Raw genomic sequence first — 22,301 nt, 5'->3', positions numbered from 1 at the left:
ATACAGTACAAGTGTAATAAAGGCCTAGTTCAATAATTTTGTGGAAATTGTATTTTTTTCATTACAAATAAACAATGATTCATATTTTTTTATTGTGATTTATCTGGGGGTGTTGTAGCACCCTCAACACCCCTATATCCCGTGGCTATGGCTGTAAGTGCTGTTAGTGCTGTTATTTCTGGTTATTTCAGTTATTGTTATTTCTAGAGCCATTGTTGAGAAAAACAACTTTCCGTAGGTACTGTATGAAAGAGCTCTATTTTCATGTCACCTGCCATATCAGGCATTGGCACTTGGATTGAAACCGGTGCTATGGTCAGATTACATGAAAATAGAGCTCTTTGGCCATGAACACCAGTGATCGGTTTGGTGTCGAAAAACGGAAGCATATGCAGAAAAGTACTTCATGCCTATGGGAAAATATGGTCGTGGATCTTTGATGTTATGGGGCTATTTTACTTGCACTGGTCCTGAGTGCCTTGTTAAGGACAACAGCATCATGAACTTTACGAGGTGCCAGGACATGTTAGCCAAAGACCTGGTTTCCTCTGTCAGGAGGCTGACACTTGGTCCAAAGTGTGTCTTCTAGCAGGACAATAATACCTAGCACTAATCAAAATCCACAAAGAAATGGTTAATTGACCACAAAATCAACATTTTGCAATGGTCATCTCAGTCTCCTGACTTCAACCCCATTGTGGTGTGAATTGAAGAGGGCAGTCCATAATAGCAGATGAAGGATATCAAGGATCTGGAAAGATTCTGCATGGAGGAATGGTCTAAGATCCCTCCCAATCTCATAAAACATTTGAGAAAAGGCTGTGTCCTTATCCTTGCAAGGGGAGGGTGCTAGAGTTTTGACCACTTATCTTTTTTTAGATTTGTTTTATTACTTCATAAACAAAATCTCTTTCTCTGAACAATTGTATTAGCATAAAATACAATAATTTCCCAATTTTGTTGAGCATACAATATGGCTCAGTATTTGCATTATATATTTTATACAGTCTTTTTTGCTAATTTTTATCAAGAGTGCCAATAATTATGGACAGGCTATAATAATAGTCAAGGCTATAGAAGATAATTGGTAGCAGAAGAAATCAATGAAGTTCCACAGAGCACAAAGGAAGTAGAGAATTTCCTGCAGGATCCCTGTGATGACCCTCATCTGACTGTGCAGTGGATTGGTAGAGGCATGAGCTAGCGGGAATTTGTACACCATATTTCTTATACCAAATTAAATCAAATTGGGACATAGCCCATATCACTATGAGATGAACAACACATGAAGTCTGTATTCATAAACCGACTCAGAATAGGATTGCTTATCTAGGGTCAGGTCCCCCCTGACCATATAATTGTATTCATTATAATCTAAAAGGCAGAACTGATCCTAGATCAGCACTCCTACTCTCAGATGCTTTATAAATATGGGCCCTGAGCTTGAGTGTGATCATGCAAGCATAACTTCCCCCAATGATCACATTTAAAGAGTCAACAGACAGGCAATTGTACAGAATGTTCTTTTATTTATTAAATATGCATATCTGACTAAAACGCCAGAGGTAATAGACCATTCATATTAGAAGGAAGACAACAAAGATATAAAAGGGTACTCTATCTACAAATATAGTACATCTCTATGCAAACCATAAATGAGAGTTGACACTTAGCATGTTTATTGAACTGAATTAATCCAAGATTCACACACATACACACAGTCTTGTACAACAAACCATGTGGGGACACACAATTCAGTCCCATTCAAAATCCTATTCTCCCTAACCCTAACCCGTACCCTAATCTTAACCCTAACCTGAAAATCATTAAACCTAACACTTAGCTCCTAATCCTAACCCTAAACCTAATTCTAACCTTAACCCTAAACCCCCTTGAAATAGCATTTGACCTTGTGGGGACCAACAAAATGTCCCCAGTTAGTCAAATGTGGGTCCCCACAAGTATAGTTAAACACATCCACACATCCATACACGCGTCCACTCACACACACGCGTCCACTCACACACATGCACACACAGCCTTATGTGTTCCAAACTTCAGATGTTTGTCCCTACAGAACAGGGTGGGGTATGAGTCCCTCTGACAATGCAACATGTTGAAAATGTCTTCATACATTTTTAACTGTTGAAATACATTCAATAAATTACAAAAACTGTTGTACTGTTCCGATCGACAGACGGCAGCTTGACCATCATTCAATGTGTCATAGGAAACCACTTTGGTGCATCTATTCTTCATCTGATAAATACAGTACATTGATTTTCCATCTGACATGCCGTTAAATATCTTTACACAATGTAACAATACTTGACACACACAAAACAAGTTTTTGCAGCATTCTCTTTTCAACCTGCTTTTTCAGTACACACACACTTATACACACACACACTTATACACACACACTTATACACACTTATACACACTTATACACACACACACACACACACACACACACACACACACACACACACACACACACACACACACACACACACACACACACTTTGCAGAACAAACAGACATGCATCCACACATTATGAATACATGGTATACACCGTAACTTTTATAATTTATGGATTGCTTTTATTATTGCTTTTGACATACGATCAAATCATATGATCAAATTTGCACTGATCAAATCAGTGTGAAGTGTTTTTGGTGCACTTAATCATGGATGTGGTTGGCTGGAGACCAGGCAGCGGTAGCCTGCGCGCCCGTGTGTTTATGCTACCATGACAACTCCTTATCACTCATTGCCATGTTCGGCTTGACAAGGACAGCAATGGAGTACGCAAGAGCAGAATCAGATCTGGGACCAGGCTAAAGCCTAATTTACACCTTCCACTTCTGAGCTGTCCGCTTGGTCCACTCAAACGAAATTATGCAAAATCGAATGTCCACTCCTGTCCGTTCGGACAAATCTCTGCATCCGCAGGACACTTTGCCAAGGAGGTGCGCAGATGCGGACCTTGTGTGGACGTTGAAGTGAAGTAGAAGGTGTGTAAATTAGGCTTATGGCAGTGGTGGAGTTGGCTGGCTAGGCAGGGCCAGAGGTGGAGTTGGCTGGCTAGGCAGGGCCAGAGGCGGAGTTGGCTGGCTAGGCAGGGCCAGAGGTGGAGTTGGCTGGCTAGGCAGGGCCAGAGGCGGAGTTGGCTGGCTAGGCAGGGCCAGAGGTGGAGTTTGCTGGCTAGGCAGGGCCAGAGGCGGAGTTGGCTGGCTAGGCAGGGCCAGAGGTGGAGTTGGCAGGCTAGGCAGGGCCAGAGGCAGAGTTGGCTTGCTAGGCAGGGCCAGAGGTGGAGTTGGCTGGCTAGGCAGGACCAGAGGCGGGGTAGCTGGGTGTCAGAAGTAGTCCCGACGTCGTGAGTCATCGTTAATGAACGAAGGGTTCCATTGGGCGGGATAGATACAGGAGTGACGGGAGCTTGGCAGGCCAGAGAACGGGTAGAGGCCGTTACGCTCTAGGTCAGAGTTACGTAACGCAGGCTGCAACACAGGGATGGGGTGGTCAGTATCAACGGGGGGAGATGAGAAAGAGAGCGGTGTATGCTAATCCTTACCTGCTATGGTTGACCAAAAATAACAAACGTAGTAGCCCTTCTGTCTAATTGGTTTGTCTATTGTCTTCTAGAGAAATGCTATGTTTATGTCTTGCTAACATTGTGTTGTGTTTCTTTATGTACCGCTAGATGTCTGTGCTTATAGAGAATAGATGTTTATACATAGAGTACATAGACGTATACTGTATGTACAGAGTAGTAGTTTGTATATGTACAGAGTAGTAGTTTGTATATGTACAGAGTAGTAGTTTGTATATGTACAGAGTAGTAACTTCTATATGTACAGAGTAATAGTTTGTATATGTACAGAGTAGTAGTTTCTATACGTACAGTGTAGTAGTTTGTATATGTACAGAGTAGTAGTTTCTATACGTACAGTGTAGTAGTTTCTATATGTACAGAGTAGTAGTTTCTATACGTACAGAGTAGTAGATTCTATACGTACAGAGTAGTAGATTCTATATGTACAGAGTAGTAGTTTCTATATGTACAGAGTAGTAGAATCTATATGTACAGAGTAGTAGTTTCTATACGTACAGAGTAGTAGTTTCTATACGTACAGAGTAGTAGATTCTATATGTACAGAGTAGTAGAATCTATATGTACAGAGTAGTAGTTTCTATACGTACAGAGTAGTAGTTTCTATACGTACAGAGTAGTAGATTCTATATGTACAGAGTAGTAGTTTCTATATGTACAGAGTAGTAGAATCTATATGTACAGAGTAGTAGAATCTATATGTACAGAGTAGTAGTGTCTATACATACAGAATAGTAGATGTCTGTCATTTGTAGCAGGTTCTTGGTGCTACCGTTCTCCTGCATCTCGATGGCCTCTCTCCCCCACTCCATAGAAACACGGTTACTCTTCGGGAACTCTGCGTACGGCGACATCTGAAAATCGCCACTTTTGAAAATGATCTTGTTGATGTCATTCTTGTCTTTCCTGTAAAGAGACACACAAAATATTATACGTTCACTGAATTATTTTATAAACACTTATAACAGTTATTACAAATTGTGTGGTCAATTAAGTTTTTCTAATATGGCACAACATGGACTGAGAATAAGGAATTAGGGGTAGTCTTCTTACTACTGTGTTATTACATGGTTGTAACTACAGCAATAGTATCATGGAATCTTACTTGCAGCAGGTGACAATGAGAGCGATGATGAGAACAAGGAGTAGGGCACCTCCTACTGGAGATACCACCACAGCTATCAGCTTGTAGACTAGAAGAAAGACAAAATGTTATGATTAAACTGGAGGTCTACGTTGTGATTGTGAGTGCAGAAAGAATAACCATGACAACAACTAAGGAGTTAAGTGATTAAAATGTTGTCTTGATTCTCCATTATATCTTTTTCTCATACTTTTTAAATTATCATTTAAGTCATTATAGTCTCCTACTTACAATTTCCACAGTTGAATCCTCCAAATCCAAATGTGCACCTGAAAGATATAAACAACCAAATATAAGACTAAAAAACATGAATAACATGTATTAATGGAATGGTCCAGTGGATTAAGTAGATGATTAGAGTTGTCGTTGCTTACTTGACACAGGTTCCATTGACCCGTTTCAGACCATCACCACATTCTGAAAGATGTAATTTTACAATCATTTCAAAGCAACAACATTTTTGTTTTATAATACATTTTCTTTTCAAAAAGCTGCCTGCTAAAATGAAATAAAAATAAATAAAGTGAATTTGACATAAGATATGTTTGACCAAGGCTGGGTCATATTCACGAGGCACCAAAAGGAAGAAAACGCACTGAAACCCCGCAGGGACAACGTGTTTTTTGTTTTGCATTGCAAAACGTTTTGCTATGGTATACTTTAACGTCTGCTTGCTCCACCCTTCCAGGTCACACCTAGGCAAGATGAGGGACTACCCTCCACCTTATCCTCGTTTCAGGCTCACCTAGGCAAGATGGAGGACTACCCTCCACCTTATCCCTGTTTCAGGTCACACCTAGGCAAGATGGAGGACTACCCTCCACCTTATCCTCGTTTCAGGCCTCATCTAGGCAAGATGGAGGACTACCCTCCAACTTATCCCCTTTCCAGGCCTCACCTAGGCAAGATGGAGGACTACCCTCCAATTTATCCACCTTCCAGGTCACACCTAGGCAAAATGGAGGACTACCCTCCACCTTATCCTCATTTCAGGCCTCACCTAGGCGAGATGGAGGACTACCCTCCAACTTATCCCCATTTTAGGCCTCAGCTATGCAAGATGGAGGACTACCCTCCACCTTGTTCTCGTTTCAGGCCTCACCTAGGCAGGACTGGTCCTCAGGGTTGAGTTTGAAGTACCCTGGTTGACACTGGCAGTAGGCTGTCCCATTGGAGTCGGCACAGAAGGAACGCTCTAGGTGACACTGGGTGTTCTGGGCCAGACACAGACTCTCAACTGAGGGGCAGAGATAGGAGAGGGGTAGATTAGGATGGTTGTAGCAGGGTCAGGTATGAAATGTAAAACATGCTAATGTCATACATTGATTTACATCGTTTTTTGGGCTAGAAAATGCTAAAGTTAGCAGATGGTGGCAGTGACGGCATACACAAACCCAATGCATGGATTGAATTCTGCCTTTGTCCCCACAGGTTGCTTACAAGGTAACAAAACAAATATGTAATTTTGAAATTAGGATGAACTAATCCTTTAAGACTGGGGTTAGGGGAAAGAGGTGAGGATGGGTCATGAAGCTGAGGGTGAAAGAGGGGAAGACGAAGGATGGAGGAAGTTGAGAGAGGAAGATGGAGGTAGAGAGTGCTGTTACCGTGATAGGAGAGCTGGTGATTGACCACCACTCTGCTGTGACCAGCGGTGCTGTTATAGTCATTCAGGGTAAGAGTTAGGGTTAGAGTAAAGAGGAGAGGATTGGTCATGAAGACGAGGGAAGAGGACTGAGGATGATGAATGGAGGAAGATGAGAGGGGCAGCAGGTAGCCTAGTGGTTAAGAGTGCTGGGTAATTAACCGAAAGGTCGCTGGTTCAAATCCCCGAGTCGACTAGATAAAAAAATATACTGATGTGCCCTTGAGCAAGGCACTTAACTCCAATTGCTTCTGTAAGTTGCTCTGGATAAAAGCGTCTACTAAATGACAAAAAAAAAAAATTAGAGCACAAGACAGAGGGATGTAGAGAGTGCTGTACTTTGATAGGAGAGCTGGTGAGTGACCACCACTCTGCAGTGTCCAGCAGTGCTGTTACAGTTGTTCAGAGACATCTGTATGCTGTCGTAGACCTCAGAGCTGGTCACGTCAGCAGAGAGGGAGAACATGTTGACAGCAGAGATATGAACTCCGTCTTCCCCTCTGGAACACACATCACAGCAAACATGATTTAAAACCCGAAAAGCGTCAAGAGTTGTAAAGTTGTTGTTCTATTGGACATCCATTACAATAAAGTCCTTTTAAATGTATTAAGAGTGTCTTGGCATTGCTTGGTTTTTTATTACACTTTACATGCAATGTTGTCATGCATGTTGTGCAAAGACACATTTATGGGGGAAGAAGAAACTCACTTTTTACTCAATGTAGAGCGCCGGTAACCACGCAGAATTGATAGTGAGGCATTGAGCTGTGAAAAAAAAGAGTGAAAAAAGAGGGCTAAATATTATTAGTTGGGCATGATCACGTTTAATTATTTATAACACATTCACTATATCTTCCTTACATTCCTAATACATCTATCACATTGATTGAACAGGTTTGCTGCATCACTACAACAAATATACAATGAACAATGTCAGTGATAGTCATTCCTCTCGCCACACTAGGGTTGCAAAACTCCCGGTAATCTACCAAACATACCAACATTCTTGAGAGATTCCAAAATTACTGGTTACAGGGAATATTCAGGGTTGTATACAGGGAATATTCTGGGATGTATACAGGGAATATTCTGGGATGTATACAGGGAATATTCTGGGACGTATTCATGGAATATTCTGGGATATATACTGGGAATGTTCCAGGATGCAAACAGGGAAAATTCAGGGATGTATACAGGGAATATTCAGGGATGTATACAGGGAATATTCTGGGATGTATACAGGGAATATTCTGGGATGTAATCATGGAATATTCAGGGATGTATTCATGGAATATTCAGGAATGTATGCAGGGAATATTCAGGGATGTATACAGGGAATATTCCCTCCTTCTGCAACTCTACTTCCCAGCCTGTCCCTGTCCTTACCAGCTGGTTGATCTCTCTCTGGATCTCATGCAGTGTGGCGCTCCTGGAGAGCAGTGGGTCATAGTAAGAGTTGTTGACACTGAACGTCCCTAAGAAAGTTTTTGCTGTAGAGGTAAACAGACACTGTGGTTAACTAAGGTTCAAGACTGTCTCTAAAGTTTACAGTCATTTCTTTCAACTAATGAAATATAGCTAACCCTTTATTGACAATGAATACATCAATCAGATTAGTAGTGTCTTATCTTATCATTACCTAATAACATAACCCAGGGTCCCCCAACTGGCAACCCCTGCATCGAATTTGGCCTGCGGGTGGTTTAATTAGCCCCCTCCAAGATTCCAGAGCAAAAAAAATATTATTTATCATTTTCATTGTTGGACAGGAAATCAACTCCAAGTGATTTTAATGTAAGAAATCTGTTCCAAAGTATTCCCACGCATAATTGAGAGAAACATGATCGTATACAAATGTAAGCAAGGTTGGAAATTATGTTTTAGTCAAACATTATATCTGTTTGGGCTTCTTGCAGTCAATTTGCAGTCTACAAATTATTTGTAATTATGTTCCGCACCCCCAATCATCTTGTTACGAAAAAAAATCTAGAATCTAGTTGATGATCGCTGACATAACCGATAACATAACCTGATCAACCACACGAGCCACGGCCTGTTCACCTCGCTATCATCCAGAAGGCCAGGTCTGTACAGGCGCATCAAAGCTGGGACCGACAGACTGAAAAACAGCTTCTATCTCAAGGCCATCAGACTGTTAAATAGCCATCACTAGCCGGTTTCCACCCGGTTACGCAACTCTGCACCTTCGAGGCTGCTGCCCTATATACATAGACTTGGAATCACTGGCCACTTTAATAATGGAACACTAGTCACTTTAATAATGTTGAAATAATGTTTACATAGTGCTTTATTCATCTCATATGTATATACTGTATTCTATTCAACTGTATTTTAGTCAATGCCACTCCGACATTGCTCGATCTAATATTTATATATTTCTTAATTCCATTCTTTTACATGTGTGTGTATTGTTATGAATTGTTAAATACTACTGCACTGTTGGAGCTAGGAGCACATGCATTTCGCTACACCCACAATAACATCTGCTAAATATGTGTATGTGGCCAATAAAATTTGATTTGATTTGATCTAAGATAACCTAAACAAGGCCCTACGTATTGTTTATATTGTCATGTGATATGAGACTTGTAAATAAAGCATGTATGTTTAGTTGTATGATTAGTAGTGCAACTGTCTTACTTTAACATCACCCAAAAAATAAAGAGCTAAATATTGTTTATATTTTTATCGTCATATGAGACTGTAAACAAAGGCTGTATGTACTGTTTGTTAAGCCGTACCTCGCGTGCAGTCTCGTCCGTTCTCAATGTCAAGGCCCAGAGGACACTCGCAGCTGAAGGAGCCCCTGGTGTTAACACACATAGAGTCACTGGGACACGGGCCCGAGGGGCTGGGGCCACTCTCACACTCATCCACATCTGGACACAGCAGAGACAGAGGACAGAGAGGGCAGTGTGAACATAGAGGACAAGATGACTATAGTGAATACAATCAGCAATATAAAGACATTTTCACATCTGGACAAACAAAGCAACGCAGATACATAGACAGAGGACAGGGACAGAGGACAGCTGACAGAGGACAGATATCAGGTACACAAAACTGCACAAAACTTGAATCATTAAACCCTCACTAAAACTCTCTCTGGTCCTGGGCCAAGAGCCTTGGGCTCTATAGCTGCTGCAATAGGCATCCATCTCCCTATGGGTTGTAAAAGAGGTTGTTCTGTTACTCGGCCAGGTTGCTAGGGTCGCCTAGACTCAATCATGGACACTCTTAATGACAGTTGTGGCTGCTTTGCGTGATGTATTGTTGTCTCTACCTTCTTGCCCTTTGTGCTGTTGTCTGTGCCCAATAATGTTTGTACCATATTTTGTGCTGCTACCATGTTCTGCTGCTGCCATGTTGTGTTGCTACCATGCTGTTGTCATGTTGTGTTGCTACCATGCTGTGTTTTCATGTGTTGCTGCCATGCTATGTTGTTGTCTTAGGTCTCTCTTTGTGTAGTGTTGTGGTGTCTCTCTTGTCGTGATGTGTGTTTTGGCCTATATTTAAATTGTATTTTATATTTTTAACCCCAGCCCCCGTCCCCGCAGGAGGCCTTTTGCCTTTTGGTAGGCCGTCATTGTAAATAATAATCTGGTCTTAACTGACTTGCCCAGTTAAATAAATAAATAAATAAATAAATAAATAAATATATTACAGTAGTAATATATATATATATATATACACTACTGTTCAAAAGTTTGGGGTCAATTAGAAATGTCCTTGTTTTTGAAAGAAAAGCACATTGTTGTCGATGAAAATAACATAAATTTAATCAGAAATACAATGTAGACATTGTTAATGTTGTAAATTACTATTGTAGCTGGAAACGGCAGATTTTTAATGGAATATCTACATAGGTATACAGAGGCCCATTATCAGCAACCATCACTCCTGTGTTCCAATGGCACATTGTGTTAGCTAATCCAAGTTTATCATTTTAAAAGGCTAATTGATCATTAGAAAACCCTTTTGCAATTATGTTAGCACAGCTGAAAACTGTTGTTCTGATTAAAGAAGCAATAAAACTGTCCTTCTTTAGACTAGTTTAGTATCTGGAGCATCAGCATTTGTTGGTTCGATTACATGCTCAAAATAGCCAGAAACAAAGACCTTTCTTCTGAAACTCATCAGTCTATTCTTATTCTGAGAAATGAAGGCTATTCCATGCGAGAAATTGCCAAGAAACTGAAGATGACGTACCACGCTGTGTACTACTCCCTTCACAGAACAGCGCAAACTGGCTCTAACCGGAATAGAAAGAGGGGTGGGAGGCTCCGGTGCACAACTGAGCAAGAGGACAAGTACATTAGAGTGTCTAATTTGAGAAACAGACGCCTCACAAGTCCTCAACTGGCAGCTTCATGAAATAGCACCCGCAAAACACCAGTCTCAACGTCAACAGTGAAGAGGGGACTCCGGGATGCTGGCCTTCTAGGCAGAGTTGCAAAGAAAAAGCCATATCTCAGACTGGCCAATAAAAGGAGAAGATTAAGATGGGCGAAAGAACACAAACACTGGACAGGTGAACTCTGCCTAGAAGGCTGGGAATGGTAGGTTGAACTCACCCTCATTGCAGGTAGGTCCTGTCCATGCTGACAGACAGTAACAGGTGAATTCCCTCCCTCCATAGGTCCCTCCACACCCACCTCCATTCAGACAGGGGTTGGGCTCACAGGCACTACCTAATGAAGAGAGATGGATTCAGACTGATGTACTGCATCTCATATCAATGCAGTTCATAGATCTTCTTCATTGTTCCAAACAACAGTCATTAGGATTTGGGAATACACACATCTTAATTCCACGTTCCCAGCTAAATTCAGGGAAAAACTAACTTTATCAGAATAAAAGCTTTTAAAGATAGACTGTTGACAAACCTGGTGTCTGGGGTGTAGAACTGATGTCCATTGGAGCTGTAGTCACTTCTACCTCAGTGGTCCCCCAGTCAGCGTGTTTCCCTGTAGTGTGCAGTTCCACTGTGCTCCTGGTGGTGGTGCTGTGGCTGTAGGAAGAGGAGGCTGTAGTAGTGGTGGTGGGGATGGCCTGGCCGCTGTGGGGCGTGGTGTTCCCCGGTGTGGCCGTGCTGGTCTCCAGGTGCAAGGTGGTTACATCGGTGGAGCTGGTGACGTCGGTGAGGCTCACCCCTGTTGAGGGCTCCTGGGTCTGGGTCTGAAGGGTAGCTGGGCGCTGGGGGGTTGAAGCCGAGGTCTGGAGACCCAGAGTGGTCTCAGTGGTAATGGTGGTAGGGATGGTGGTGGGTTGAGTCTGGGCTTCGACGGAGGTGGTGATGCTAAGCTGAACCATCCTTGTCGTAGCCAGAGGGGGTGTCAGTGTGGTGCTGGTTGCCGTAGTAAATCTATAGGTCTCCTCCTCAGTGACCTGTGACGTCATCGTAACAGTAGCGGATGTGGTGGACATCAGGACCTCTGTGGTCACCGCCGGCGATGGCTGCTCTGTCTTGGGGACAAAGGGAGGCTGGCTTGAGATGAACCGGGACAGGGAGTCGTCCAGGGCGGTGGCACTTTCTCGTAGCGTCGGGTGAGCAGTAGTTAGAGCCAGACCTACGATGGTAGGGGTGTCCTCTGTGTGGAGCGATGTGACTCCTTCTGTCTCACCCTGGCCCCCCTGGGTGCTGAGGGGACCTGTGGAGGACTCCGTGGAAGTCCCAGACCCGGTGACCATGATGGAGGGAGTATCTCTATCTCCTCCCTGAGAGGTGTTGGTGCTGGGATGGCTGGGTCCTTCTGAAAACATGATGGGGGGCTGTGAAGAATCAGGGACCCCATCTTCTGTCTGGGACGTCCTGCCTCTGGAGGGCTGACTGGAGTCTGTTGTGTCTGTGTCCCGTCTGCTGTGGTTATCAGCCACACTGAGAGGGGGGGTGGAGTAGGGGGTTCCCTCCGAAACCAGAGAGGTGAGGTCCTGCTGTTGGGTCACATTGGGGGGTCCAGTCAGCGGGTTGGTCCCTCTGGAGGAAAAACCACCAGGCCACTCTGTTTAGAATAAGTAGAAGAAGAGGAAGAGGGAGAAGAAGATTACGTTTTGTCCATTTACAACATGAGAACTGGAAATGTGTATTTTGCATATCCCATTCTCCCCGGTAGACATATACATACTGTACATACATATACACAAAGAGGGAATTTCAGAAGGTTGTTTACCTTGTGAAGAGTTGGTGTTGGAGTGGGGGTGGGGGTGAGAGTCAAACCCAGACGTAGCGTCATGCCCATGGTCAGGTCCGGTGGAGGGTATCCTGTCGGTGACATCCCCAGCCCCGGCACCGGTGCGGCCGGTCGGGAGGCCCCAGGTGGAGTCCTCAGGGTACATGGAGGTGCTGTTGGAGCTCACAGACAGTAAGGTCCTCTCTCCCGCTCGACTCATAGTGGAGGAGATGTAGGTGCGGTCGGTGTGGACAGGGATGGGGAGAGCCATGGTCCCTAGGTCGGTCCACTGGTCCTTCCTGAGAGTATCTGTTGACTGTCCTTGGCCGAGACCCATGGTGCCTTGGTTTGTGGACTGGTCCTCTCTGAGACCCATGGTGCCTCGAATTGTGGACTGGTCCTCGCTGAGACCCACGGTGCCTTGGTTTGTGGACTGGTCCTCTCTGAGATCCACAGTACCTCGGTTTGTGGACTGGTCCTCTCTGAGACCCATGGTGCCTCGGATTGTGGACTGGTCCTCACTGAGACCCATGGTGCCTCGGTTTGTGGACTGGCCCTCTCTGAGGCCCACAGTGCCTTGGTTTGTGGACTGGTCCTCACTGAGACCCACGGTGCCTTGGGTTGTGGATTGGTCCTCTCTGAGATCCACAGTACCTCGGTTTGTGGACTGGTCCTCTCTGAGACCCATGGTGCCTCGGATTGTGGACTGGTCCTCACTGAGACCCATGGTGCCTCGGTTTGTGGACTGGCCCTCTCTGAGGCCCACAGTGCCTTGGTTTGTGGACTGGTCCTCACTGAGACCCACGGTGCCTTGGGTTGTGGATTGGTCCTCTCTGAGATCCACAGTACCTCGGTTTTTGGACTGGTCCTCTCTGAGACCCATGGTGCCTCGGGTTGTGGGCTGGTCCTCGCTGAGACCCACGGTGCCTCGGTTTGTGGACTGGTCCTCTCTGAGACCCACAGTACCTTGGTTTGTGGACTGGTCCTCTCTGAGGCCCTCAGTGCCTTGGTTTGTGGACTGGTCCTCACTGAGACCCATGGTGCCTCGGATATTGGACTGGTCCTCGCTGAGACCCAAGGTTCCCCGGTTTGTGGACTGGTCCCCTCTGAGACCCACAGTACTTCGGTTTGTGGACTGGTCCTCTCTGAGGCCCTCAGTGCCTTGGTTTGTGGACTGGTCCTCGCTGAGACCCATGGTGCCTCGGATATTGGACTGGTCCTCGCTGAGACCCAAGGTGCCCCGGTTTGTGACCTGGTCCTCTCTGAGACCCACAGTACCTCGGTTTGTGGACTGGTCCTCTCTGAGGCCCTCAATGCCTTGGTTTGTGGACTGGTCCTCGCTGAGACCCACGGTGCCTTGGGTTGTGGATTGGTCCTCTCTGAGATCCACAGTACCTCGGTTTGTGGACTGGTCCCCTCTGAGACTGCTGTCAGTATCAGGGCTCTCCTGAGGCGGCCTGGCTTCAGTAACAGACACAGACTTAAGTTCTACTGAGCGTTTTGTTTCAGTCAAAGCCCTGAGTTGTGCTGGGAGCCCAGAGTAGGCCTCTGGTAGGTGGTCTGTTGTTAGTCTGGTCTTGTCCTCCCACTGTGTGGTAGCCTCTGTAGACACTACAATGGTAGAGCTCCTCTGCTCCATCGACAAACCAAGGGTTCCTTCTGATGTCCAACTGGTTGAGCCCGAGGAGAGACGTGTGTTTTGTTCAGTGGCTTTGAAGAATAAATATATAAATACAATTAAAAAAGGATGACAGGTATGTGTTTTCTGTATTCAAGGAAAGCTATGTGAAACATAGGCCTACATATAAAGTTGGGAAGAAAGACACCCAAAACAAAACCTTAAATGTCTGGACCACCAGATGGCCCCAGAGAGGTTGTATCTTGCTTCAAACGCTAAAAGGGAAGATGTCAGGAGTTGCTGCCTGCGGCTGTTCTGATTTTGGGTGGAGAACAATTGGCAGCCAGGCCTGTCTACCCTAACAAAAGCCTGGGCCCTAAATATGGAGGTGACTCTGGCCTTTGGGACTTTGCCATTTCCTTCCTTAAGCTGACATAGCAGAAGCCATAGATGTTATAATACTGTCACACTGCAGACGTTGGTTGGGTTCATATTGAAGCAGAGTTTGCTCTCTGGCTCACAGTTTTTTGGGGCATTTTGAAAACAGTCAGTTAAAGACATGCTCCGCTAGTATTTTTTAAACCTCCCGCTTTGGGATGGATGTGTCAATGTGTAGTTCATACATGCATAATCTATGAGCAGAATTACTGTCTTACCTCAATTAGCCACGAAATCCCTAGTTTGAAAGTGACCGTTTTTTGGAAGCTTTGCGTCGCCATCTTGCCTACATTTACCCCTATGTGGACAGCCCTCTAGCAATTTGAGACTCCAGATTGAATTAATTAATACACTTGTAGTATAAACCAGCCTTTAGTCTTGAAATCTTTGGTTGTTTAGTACATGGCCTCACATCGTGAATCCTTAAAGAGATGGGCAGGGCTAAGGCTTAAGAGGCTTAAAACGATGCTGAATGGGTGTAGACGAAGAAGAGCTCTCCAGTAGGTTTCCAAAAACATTCAAGGGCCATTTTCTAGCTCTGAGTCTCTACTTTTATCCAATGTAAAAAACACAATTTCAAATTTTGCTACATAAGACCGAATCAAGCCGGTCAGTCACATATATACACATTTGTGACGTAGTACGCAGTTTTTGGGGACCATTTGCCTTGTGGGCGCTACTTTCAGAACTACTGGCTAAAAAGTATACAAATCTCATTTAAATCTAAAAATGAATTGGTATGTTCATTGCTTTAAGTTTCCGTTTGTAAAGATACATGACTAGGCCTCCTACTACTAAGATATGGCAGTTCTAGGCCTCCTATTGCTAAAATATGGCAGTTCTAGGCCTCCTACGACTAAGATATGGCAGTTCTAGGCCTCCTATTACTAAAATATGGCAGTTATAGGCCTCATACTACTAAAATATGGCAGTTCTAGGCCTCATACTACTAAGATATGGCAGTTCTAGGCCTCCTACTACTAAGATAGGGCAGTTCTTGGCCAACATGTGCAGATGACACATGTAGGCTATTTCATGGTATGAGAACAAAACAGACACCCCGGGTGTGGTGTGTTCCTGTCCGTATCACCACTACTACTAGGGCCTACAAACTCCACCTAGGCCTAAAGCTGGGTTTATAGATGGTCTGGGGCCTGAAATCTCCACCCCTCTACTCTGTGGCAGCCTGCCTGTTTGTCTGCCTGTCTGTCAGCCTGGCACTTCTCCACTAACTCAACACTGCTGCTGGGGAGCTTTGGAACAATAACCTACTGCCACTGCCAAGGAAGAGCGCTGTCTGTGCTAGATAACATCCTGAATGTAACACATAGCAATGACACACTCAAACAGTCAGACTGTCAGACAGTATGCAGATAGCGGGAAGAAGAGTACAGCAACGGTACAGTCATTCCACAGAGCGAGAGACCTAAGATGCATCCCAAATGGCACCGTATTCCCTATATAGTGCACTATTTTTGACCAGAGACGTACAGTGCCATCAGAAAGTATTCATAGCCCTGGACTTATTACACATTTTGTTGTTTTACATAAAGCCTGAATTCAAAACTCATTAAATATATTTTATCACACATCTACACACAATACCCCATAATGACAAAATTAAAACATGTTTTTAGAAATAAACAATTCACACCCCTGAGTCAATACATGTTAGAATCACCTTCGGCAGCAATAACAGCTGTGAGTCTTTCTGGGTAAGTCTCTAAGACCTTTGCACACCTGGATTGTATAATATTTGCCCATAAAATAAAGGTTAAATAAATATTATTTAAAAAATTCTTCAAGCTCTGGCAAATTGGTTGTTGATCATTGCTAGACAAACATTTTCAGGTCTTGCCATAGATTTTCAAGCAGATTTAAGTAAAAACTATAACTTGGCCACTCAGGAACATTCACTGTCTTCTTGGTAAGCAACTCCAGTGTAGATTTGGCCTTGTGTTTTAGGTTATTGTCCTGCTGAAAGGTGCATTAATCTCCTAGTGTCTGGTGGAAATCTACGATTTTGCCTTTCAGTTTATTTTTTATCCTGAAAAACTCCCCAGTCCCTAATGATTACAAGCATACCCATAACATCATGAAGCCACCACTATGCTTGAAAATATGGAAAGTAGTACTCATTAATGTGTTGTATTGGACTTGCCCCAAACATAACACTTTGTATTCAGGACAAAAAGTGAATTGCTTTGAAACATTTATGTTGCGGTATTACTTTAGTGCCTTGTTGCAAAAAGGATGCATGTTTTGGAATATTTTTATTCTGTAGAGGCTTCATTCTTTTCACTCTGTCAATGACTTTAATTTTGTGGAGTAACTACAATGTTGTTGATCCATCCTCAGATTTCTCCTATCACATCCATTAAACTCTGTAACTGTTTTAAAGTCATCATTGGCCTCATGGTGAAATCCCTGAGCGGTTTCCTTCCTCTCTGGCAACTGAGTTAGGAAGGACGCCTGTATTTTTGTAGTGACTGGGTGTACTGATACACCACCCAAAGTGTAATGAATAACTTCACCATGCTCAAAGGGATATTAGATGTCTGCTTTTTAAATGTTTACCCATCTACCAATAGGTGCCCTGCTTTCCGAGGATCTGGAAAACCTACCTGGTCTTTGTGGTTGAATTTGCATTTGAAATTCACTGCTCGGCTGAGGGACCTTACAGATAATTGTAGGTGTGGGGTACAGAGATGAGGTATTAATTCAAAAATCATGTTAAATACTATTATTTTACACCGAGTGTGTTCATGCAACTTATCATGTGACTTGTTAAGCAAGTTTCTACTCCTGAAATTATTTAGGCTTACCATAACAAAGGGTTAGGGTTAGGGTTAGTACTTATTGACTCAAGACATTTCAGCTTTTAATTTTAATTAATTTGTAGACATTTCTAAAAACATAATTTCACTTTGACATTATGGGGTATTGTGTCTAGGCCAGTGACACAAATGTCTAAATTTAATCAATTTCAAATTCAGGCTGTAACACAACACAATGTGGAAAAGGTCAAGAGGTGTGAATACTTTCTGAAGGCACTGTATGGGCCCTGGTCAAAAGTAGTGCAATATATAGGGAATATGGTTACATTTGTGACGCACTCTTAGAGAATTAGGCCATTTGCCTCTAAACTAAAGCTCTCTGGATGGAGTCCACTGGCCTAACTGGCTGTCTTAGCCCTGCATTCAGTACACTGTAATCAAAAGCAGACTGGAATGGAGCACTATTGGTGCTGGCAGGACCAAGATGTTAGCTTTTGTGTGTTTAGTTATTTTTTGGGGACTTCTGTGGCTCCTAGTTCATGATGATGATAAAATGGCTTCTGTCCCAAATGGCACCCTATTCTCTTTATAGTGCATTTATACCGAATTTCCATGGAGACTTACCGCTACACCAGTGTGTTGCCAGTGTTTTATGTTAATACAAACTCTAGTGTAATTGTGTTTCCATAGCTTGGGCTGACAGTAAAGGCGTCCACATGCTTCCCAGCCGAAACAGTTCGGAAAAATTTGTGCATATATTATGATGACATTTTGTGACATTTTTGTTCGTTTTGGACTTTGGTGAGGGTTTTTTCGGCTGTTCGTGCAGACACATTTTTTTCTGGAGGCAAGCCGAAGTTCGGAGCCGAAGTATATGTCCCTTCGTGGGTAATTGGTCAACAGTAGGGATTCTTCAATAAAGTCTTTGTTGTCATTCAATGAGATATGACTCGTTTTCAGGCACATTTTTTCATTGCGTAATACTGCACCAAACATTGTGCAGTTAAAATCTCGGCAAAAATTCATGACAGATTTCTTGAGTTATCTTAGATTAATTCTGACTATTTTGAGGAAGTGTATACTGACTACGACGTCTCAAAAGGGACAAACAGTATTATTGCCGCTTTTTTCAAATTTTTCAAGTGAAGGTATTTTAAGGGAGTATGCGAACACACTCGTTCGTTTCGGCTAGCCGAGTTTTGTCGAGGAGCCAGCTGAACTGATGCATGCAGAATCAACAACCTCCGCATAATCAAAACAAATGCTTTGTGAGAAGGTGTTAAAATTAACAGTTAGTCATTGTTATGTAAATGCTGGCTGAAAAGTATCAGTGGCCTGCTTTGGCCCCAGGTGAAAGCAGGTCCGCTGGAGCCATGGCCCAGTGAGACAGAGGTGCCGGCCCCCGTAGATGGAAACAGAAAAGTCTGAGCCTTTTGGGTAAAACACTGGGGTAAATCCTGTATGGAAATGCATCATAACTTTTGACCGGGCTCTGGTCCTATTCCCTGGTCCCATTCCCTATATGGTGCATTACTTTTGACCAGGGCCTGGTCAAAAGTAGTCGCTATATAGTGCACTACTTTTGACCAGGGTTTCAGGGCAAGCAGGGCAAGCCATAAAGGTCCAGACTCAGACCTCTTGACAGTGGATGTGATAGTTGCCCATAGCATGTTGGCTGGAGTACATCTGTGACATCACACCTTCCCTGATCTAAAGCCAACTGTCACTCACGGAGTGGCTCTTGCTCTGCTGGCTAAGACGGTTGGGTTTCAGTTCTGTAGGCCTAGTGCATGTTGTTGTGCAGATGATTGCTGGTTTGCGCCCTGTTCGCCACAGAAGATAATGCACTCTGTTACACTTCTATACAGAGAGATGACACTCTTCACCTTCTGGAAAAGCAGAAAATGTACCTCTCTCACAAACCCCAATGCAGACTGAGGCATTCTTCCAGTAAAGGCCTGAGAGACATTGTGGTTATCCCAGCTGTTGCCACCGATGTAGTGATTGAGAAGGGACAACGAGAACTGGACTTGAACCAGCAACCCTGCAGTTAATAGGCAAGCACACTGCCCCCTGTGCCATAAAGGTTCAGACGTCTTGGCAGTGGCCGTAGTACGCTTACAAGGAAGCTTTAATAACTAATGAACTCTGGGCAATTATTCCCAGAAAGAGTTAACACTTTCTCCACATGTAGTCACTGGCAATACCTAGAATTTATAGAGGTAGACAACATTTCTAGCAGAGTCCTGAAACATGAGTCAACAAATACATTGATTGGTTTGAAAGGTGAACCTTGGAAGTTGTTCAATACAAGGTGTATAATTCTAATCTACTTTAGGCTATCAGCTGCCTATGATATTTTAGTTTAATGGCTCAAATGATCACTGTGATGAATTATACTATCATCAGAAGACCTTATTATGGCTTAGATAAGGTTTCATCTAATGTCCATAGGTATACAGGTGAATGACAGGGTCCAAGACCAGTTGATTTTCTTTGAGGGGATGCCTGCACGAGATTACAAGAAAATAACCCACCAAAACCATCAAACAGGAGGGGGAAAACATGGTTAGAAGCTTGTGTCAGTGTGGAAAAACCACCAGGTTCAGGTGGGGAATTCCAAGTACAATTCTGATAGCCCACAGATAGGGCCTTATATAACCTACTCATTTAGTAAGTTAAATGTTGGTTTCTGACTGTCAGCAAATTACGCAATCATTGTATCCATATTTGAAATGTATCCATGTTTTTTTCTTATTTTGTTCTGGGGTTATCAGCCTAAATGCCGTTATTTTAAATTAGTCCAAGTGGACCCAAGAACCATATAAACTTGTAATAAACCATCCGTTATAGCATCTACATACAATGATCAAATCATGACTGAGGTTTAAATATTGTCACTGCGCGCGACCCTTGCCACATAACGGGATAGGACAGTGTGTAGAACTCTTGTCCCATTTTCGAAGCCCAAGGGTGCACTCTTCCATATGTCTGTACCATACTGCACCTTACCTAATTTGTCTTCACTCAACGCCCGTGTCTCACTCTCATCGGAATGCCTGACTCTGTGGTGCAGTTCTGTTCCAGATGATGGTGACGATACCTCCCTAAAGTCCGTAGAAGTTGCCGGAGTAGTAAACAAGTATTTTGGTAAGGCAGTTATGGCAGTTATTTCTTCAGAGTTAGTAACCCGGGGAGAAAAGTATACCCCCGTTACCAGTGCCCTATCCATATCGTTGCTGCTGGAGGTGTAAGTCCACGCATTGAGAGGTCTCAGAACGACCAAGAGGACCACCAGAGAAAGACGGGCTAGGACTACGTGACTCAAATAACACGTTTCCATAATCAAAACGACCCGAAAACGGCGGCGGGTAGGCGTATATTCCAAACAAGTAGCAGCGAAGTGCCCACAGCCACCATCAGAAACTATATTCTTCAAAAATGTATAATTTTAAATACCTTCGGAGACCCTAAACATCAGTTCATCCGATGACTTTTAATACGTTTGCAGACCGTAAAGCGGTGCAGTGGTGCTGGAAACAGAAGTCTGTTATCACATCATAGGCGCCAAGCTCCTCCCACACACATCAGCGATAGTGGTTTCCACCCAATTCCGCCCTAGTAGACTGAGGTTCCGCGGGATGTGGGCTATTGTTACGCTCAACTAGACTTCAGAATATCAAGAATCTCTGAATCTGGTATTTTGCAGTGATTTCTTCAGTGTAAGATACTATAGTAAACTTTACATGCATGTCCACAAGTGTGGAGTGCAGACCTCTCAGATGAAAAGTCGACTTGATATCCCGACAAATGTTACATTGTTGCAAGTGAACAAAGTTGCAAATTGTTACAGTTGCTTGCAATGGGGACATCCCCAACCACCCAGCTACATACAAGCAGATGAAGAAAAACATTCTAATGAGGTCAAACAGATTGGAAGAAAACATTCCATGGATTGCCTCACTCAGTCACAGAGACCTGTAAAAATCCAGATCAATCATATTTATTTATAAAACCCTTTTTACAAAGAGCTATACAGAAACCCAGCCTAAAACCCCAAACAGCAAGCAATGCAGATGTAGAAGCACAGTGGCTAGGAAAAACTCCCTTGATGTCAGTAGAGTAGGATTTCAGCTTTCGGTCTGACTGTTTATAATCTGTCTATAAGGCCTAGAATGAGACACTACTTTAGCCTCGTCCCAGATCTGTCAAGTGCTGTTTTGCCAACTCCTATGGTCATTGTCACGAGTTGTTAAGACAGCACAAACAGATCTTGGACCAGGCTACTATGGTCTGTGATGGGACCAGCCATCCAGAGGTTTGATGATCAGTTGAGTTGTAGGTGTGCCATCCTGTCTGGTTCAATAAAAAAAGACTGGTGGTAGCGGTCCTGAGAGGCAAAGTCCAGGTTTATTCCGTCAGCTGCCTAGTTTCCATGCCGACTCCTGACAGAGAGTGTCACGACAATCTGGTCCGGAGGAAGCTCACCCTTGAAGGAAAGGACATTAGAATAGAATAGAATTAGAAACCCATCTGATTAATCCGGTTGAATACATTAGTAACACGTTAATGTAAGCCTTCTAGTAGGCTATGATGCTTTATTATTTGTTATAAGCATAAATTATGAATGTTTGTAATGTAGGCAATTGAGCTAGGTACTCATGACACAAACAGTTTACTTAAATGCTTTATTACTTGTTATAAGCATGTACTACAAGCCTTTATAATGTCTTGGTTCTTTCTACTCATGACCAGCTCAACATAAATGGCAGGCCGATGACGCTTCTACAAACATACTGCACCACAATATGGACGTATCCTAAATTGCACCCTATTCCCTAGATAGTGCACTACTTTTGACCAGGGTCCTG

General features: G+C 43.5%; 1 protein-coding gene across 1 annotated transcript; it reads right to left on the bottom strand.

Annotated features, from left to right (window-relative positions):
* Positions 1-1,509: 1,509 nt before the first annotated feature.
* Positions 1,510-20,991, bottom strand: LOC106582283 (uncharacterized). The gene is made up of 14 exons (XM_014165194.3): positions 20,443-20,991; positions 12,598-14,307; positions 11,314-12,429; positions 11,002-11,118; positions 9,169-9,306; positions 7,793-7,896; positions 7,116-7,171; positions 6,746-6,906; positions 5,864-5,998; positions 5,136-5,178; positions 4,993-5,030; positions 4,723-4,810; positions 4,346-4,523; positions 1,510-3,504 (listed from the first exon to the last, which is right to left on the bottom strand). Exons 1-14 carry the CDS (start codon positions 20,771-20,773, stop codon positions 3,361-3,363), a joined length of 4,359 nt encoding a protein of 1,452 aa, XP_014020669.2. The 5' UTR covers positions 20,774-20,991; the 3' UTR covers positions 1,510-3,360.
* Between the last annotated feature and the right edge of the window lie 1,310 nt (positions 20,992-22,301).

This window comes from Salmo salar, chromosome 21 (assembly GCF_965601325.2).
Source record: "Salmo salar chromosome 21, fSalSal1, whole genome shotgun sequence".
NCBI classification, from domain to species: Eukaryota; Metazoa; Chordata; class Actinopteri; order Salmoniformes; family Salmonidae; genus Salmo; species Salmo salar.
Note: the sequence above shows the minus strand (reverse complement) of the source record. Positions and strands in the feature narration are given on the sequence as shown.

What these genes read in the sequence shown, in the direction of transcription:
- LOC106582283 (XM_014165194.3), bottom strand. Translation starts at nt 20,773, where the DNA reads ATGGAAACGTGTTATTTGAGTCACGTAGTCCTAGCCCGTCTTTCTCTG. An exon ending in AGAGAGAGATCAACCAGCTG is followed by an intron (nt 7,172 to 7,792) that starts GTAAGGACAGGG and finishes TTTTTTTCACAG; the next exon opens with CTCAATGCCTCACTATCAAT. An exon ending in CTCATTGTCACCTGCTGCAA is followed by an intron (nt 4,524 to 4,722) that starts GTAAGATTCCAT and finishes GTCTCTTTACAG; the next exon opens with GAAAGACAAGAATGACATCA.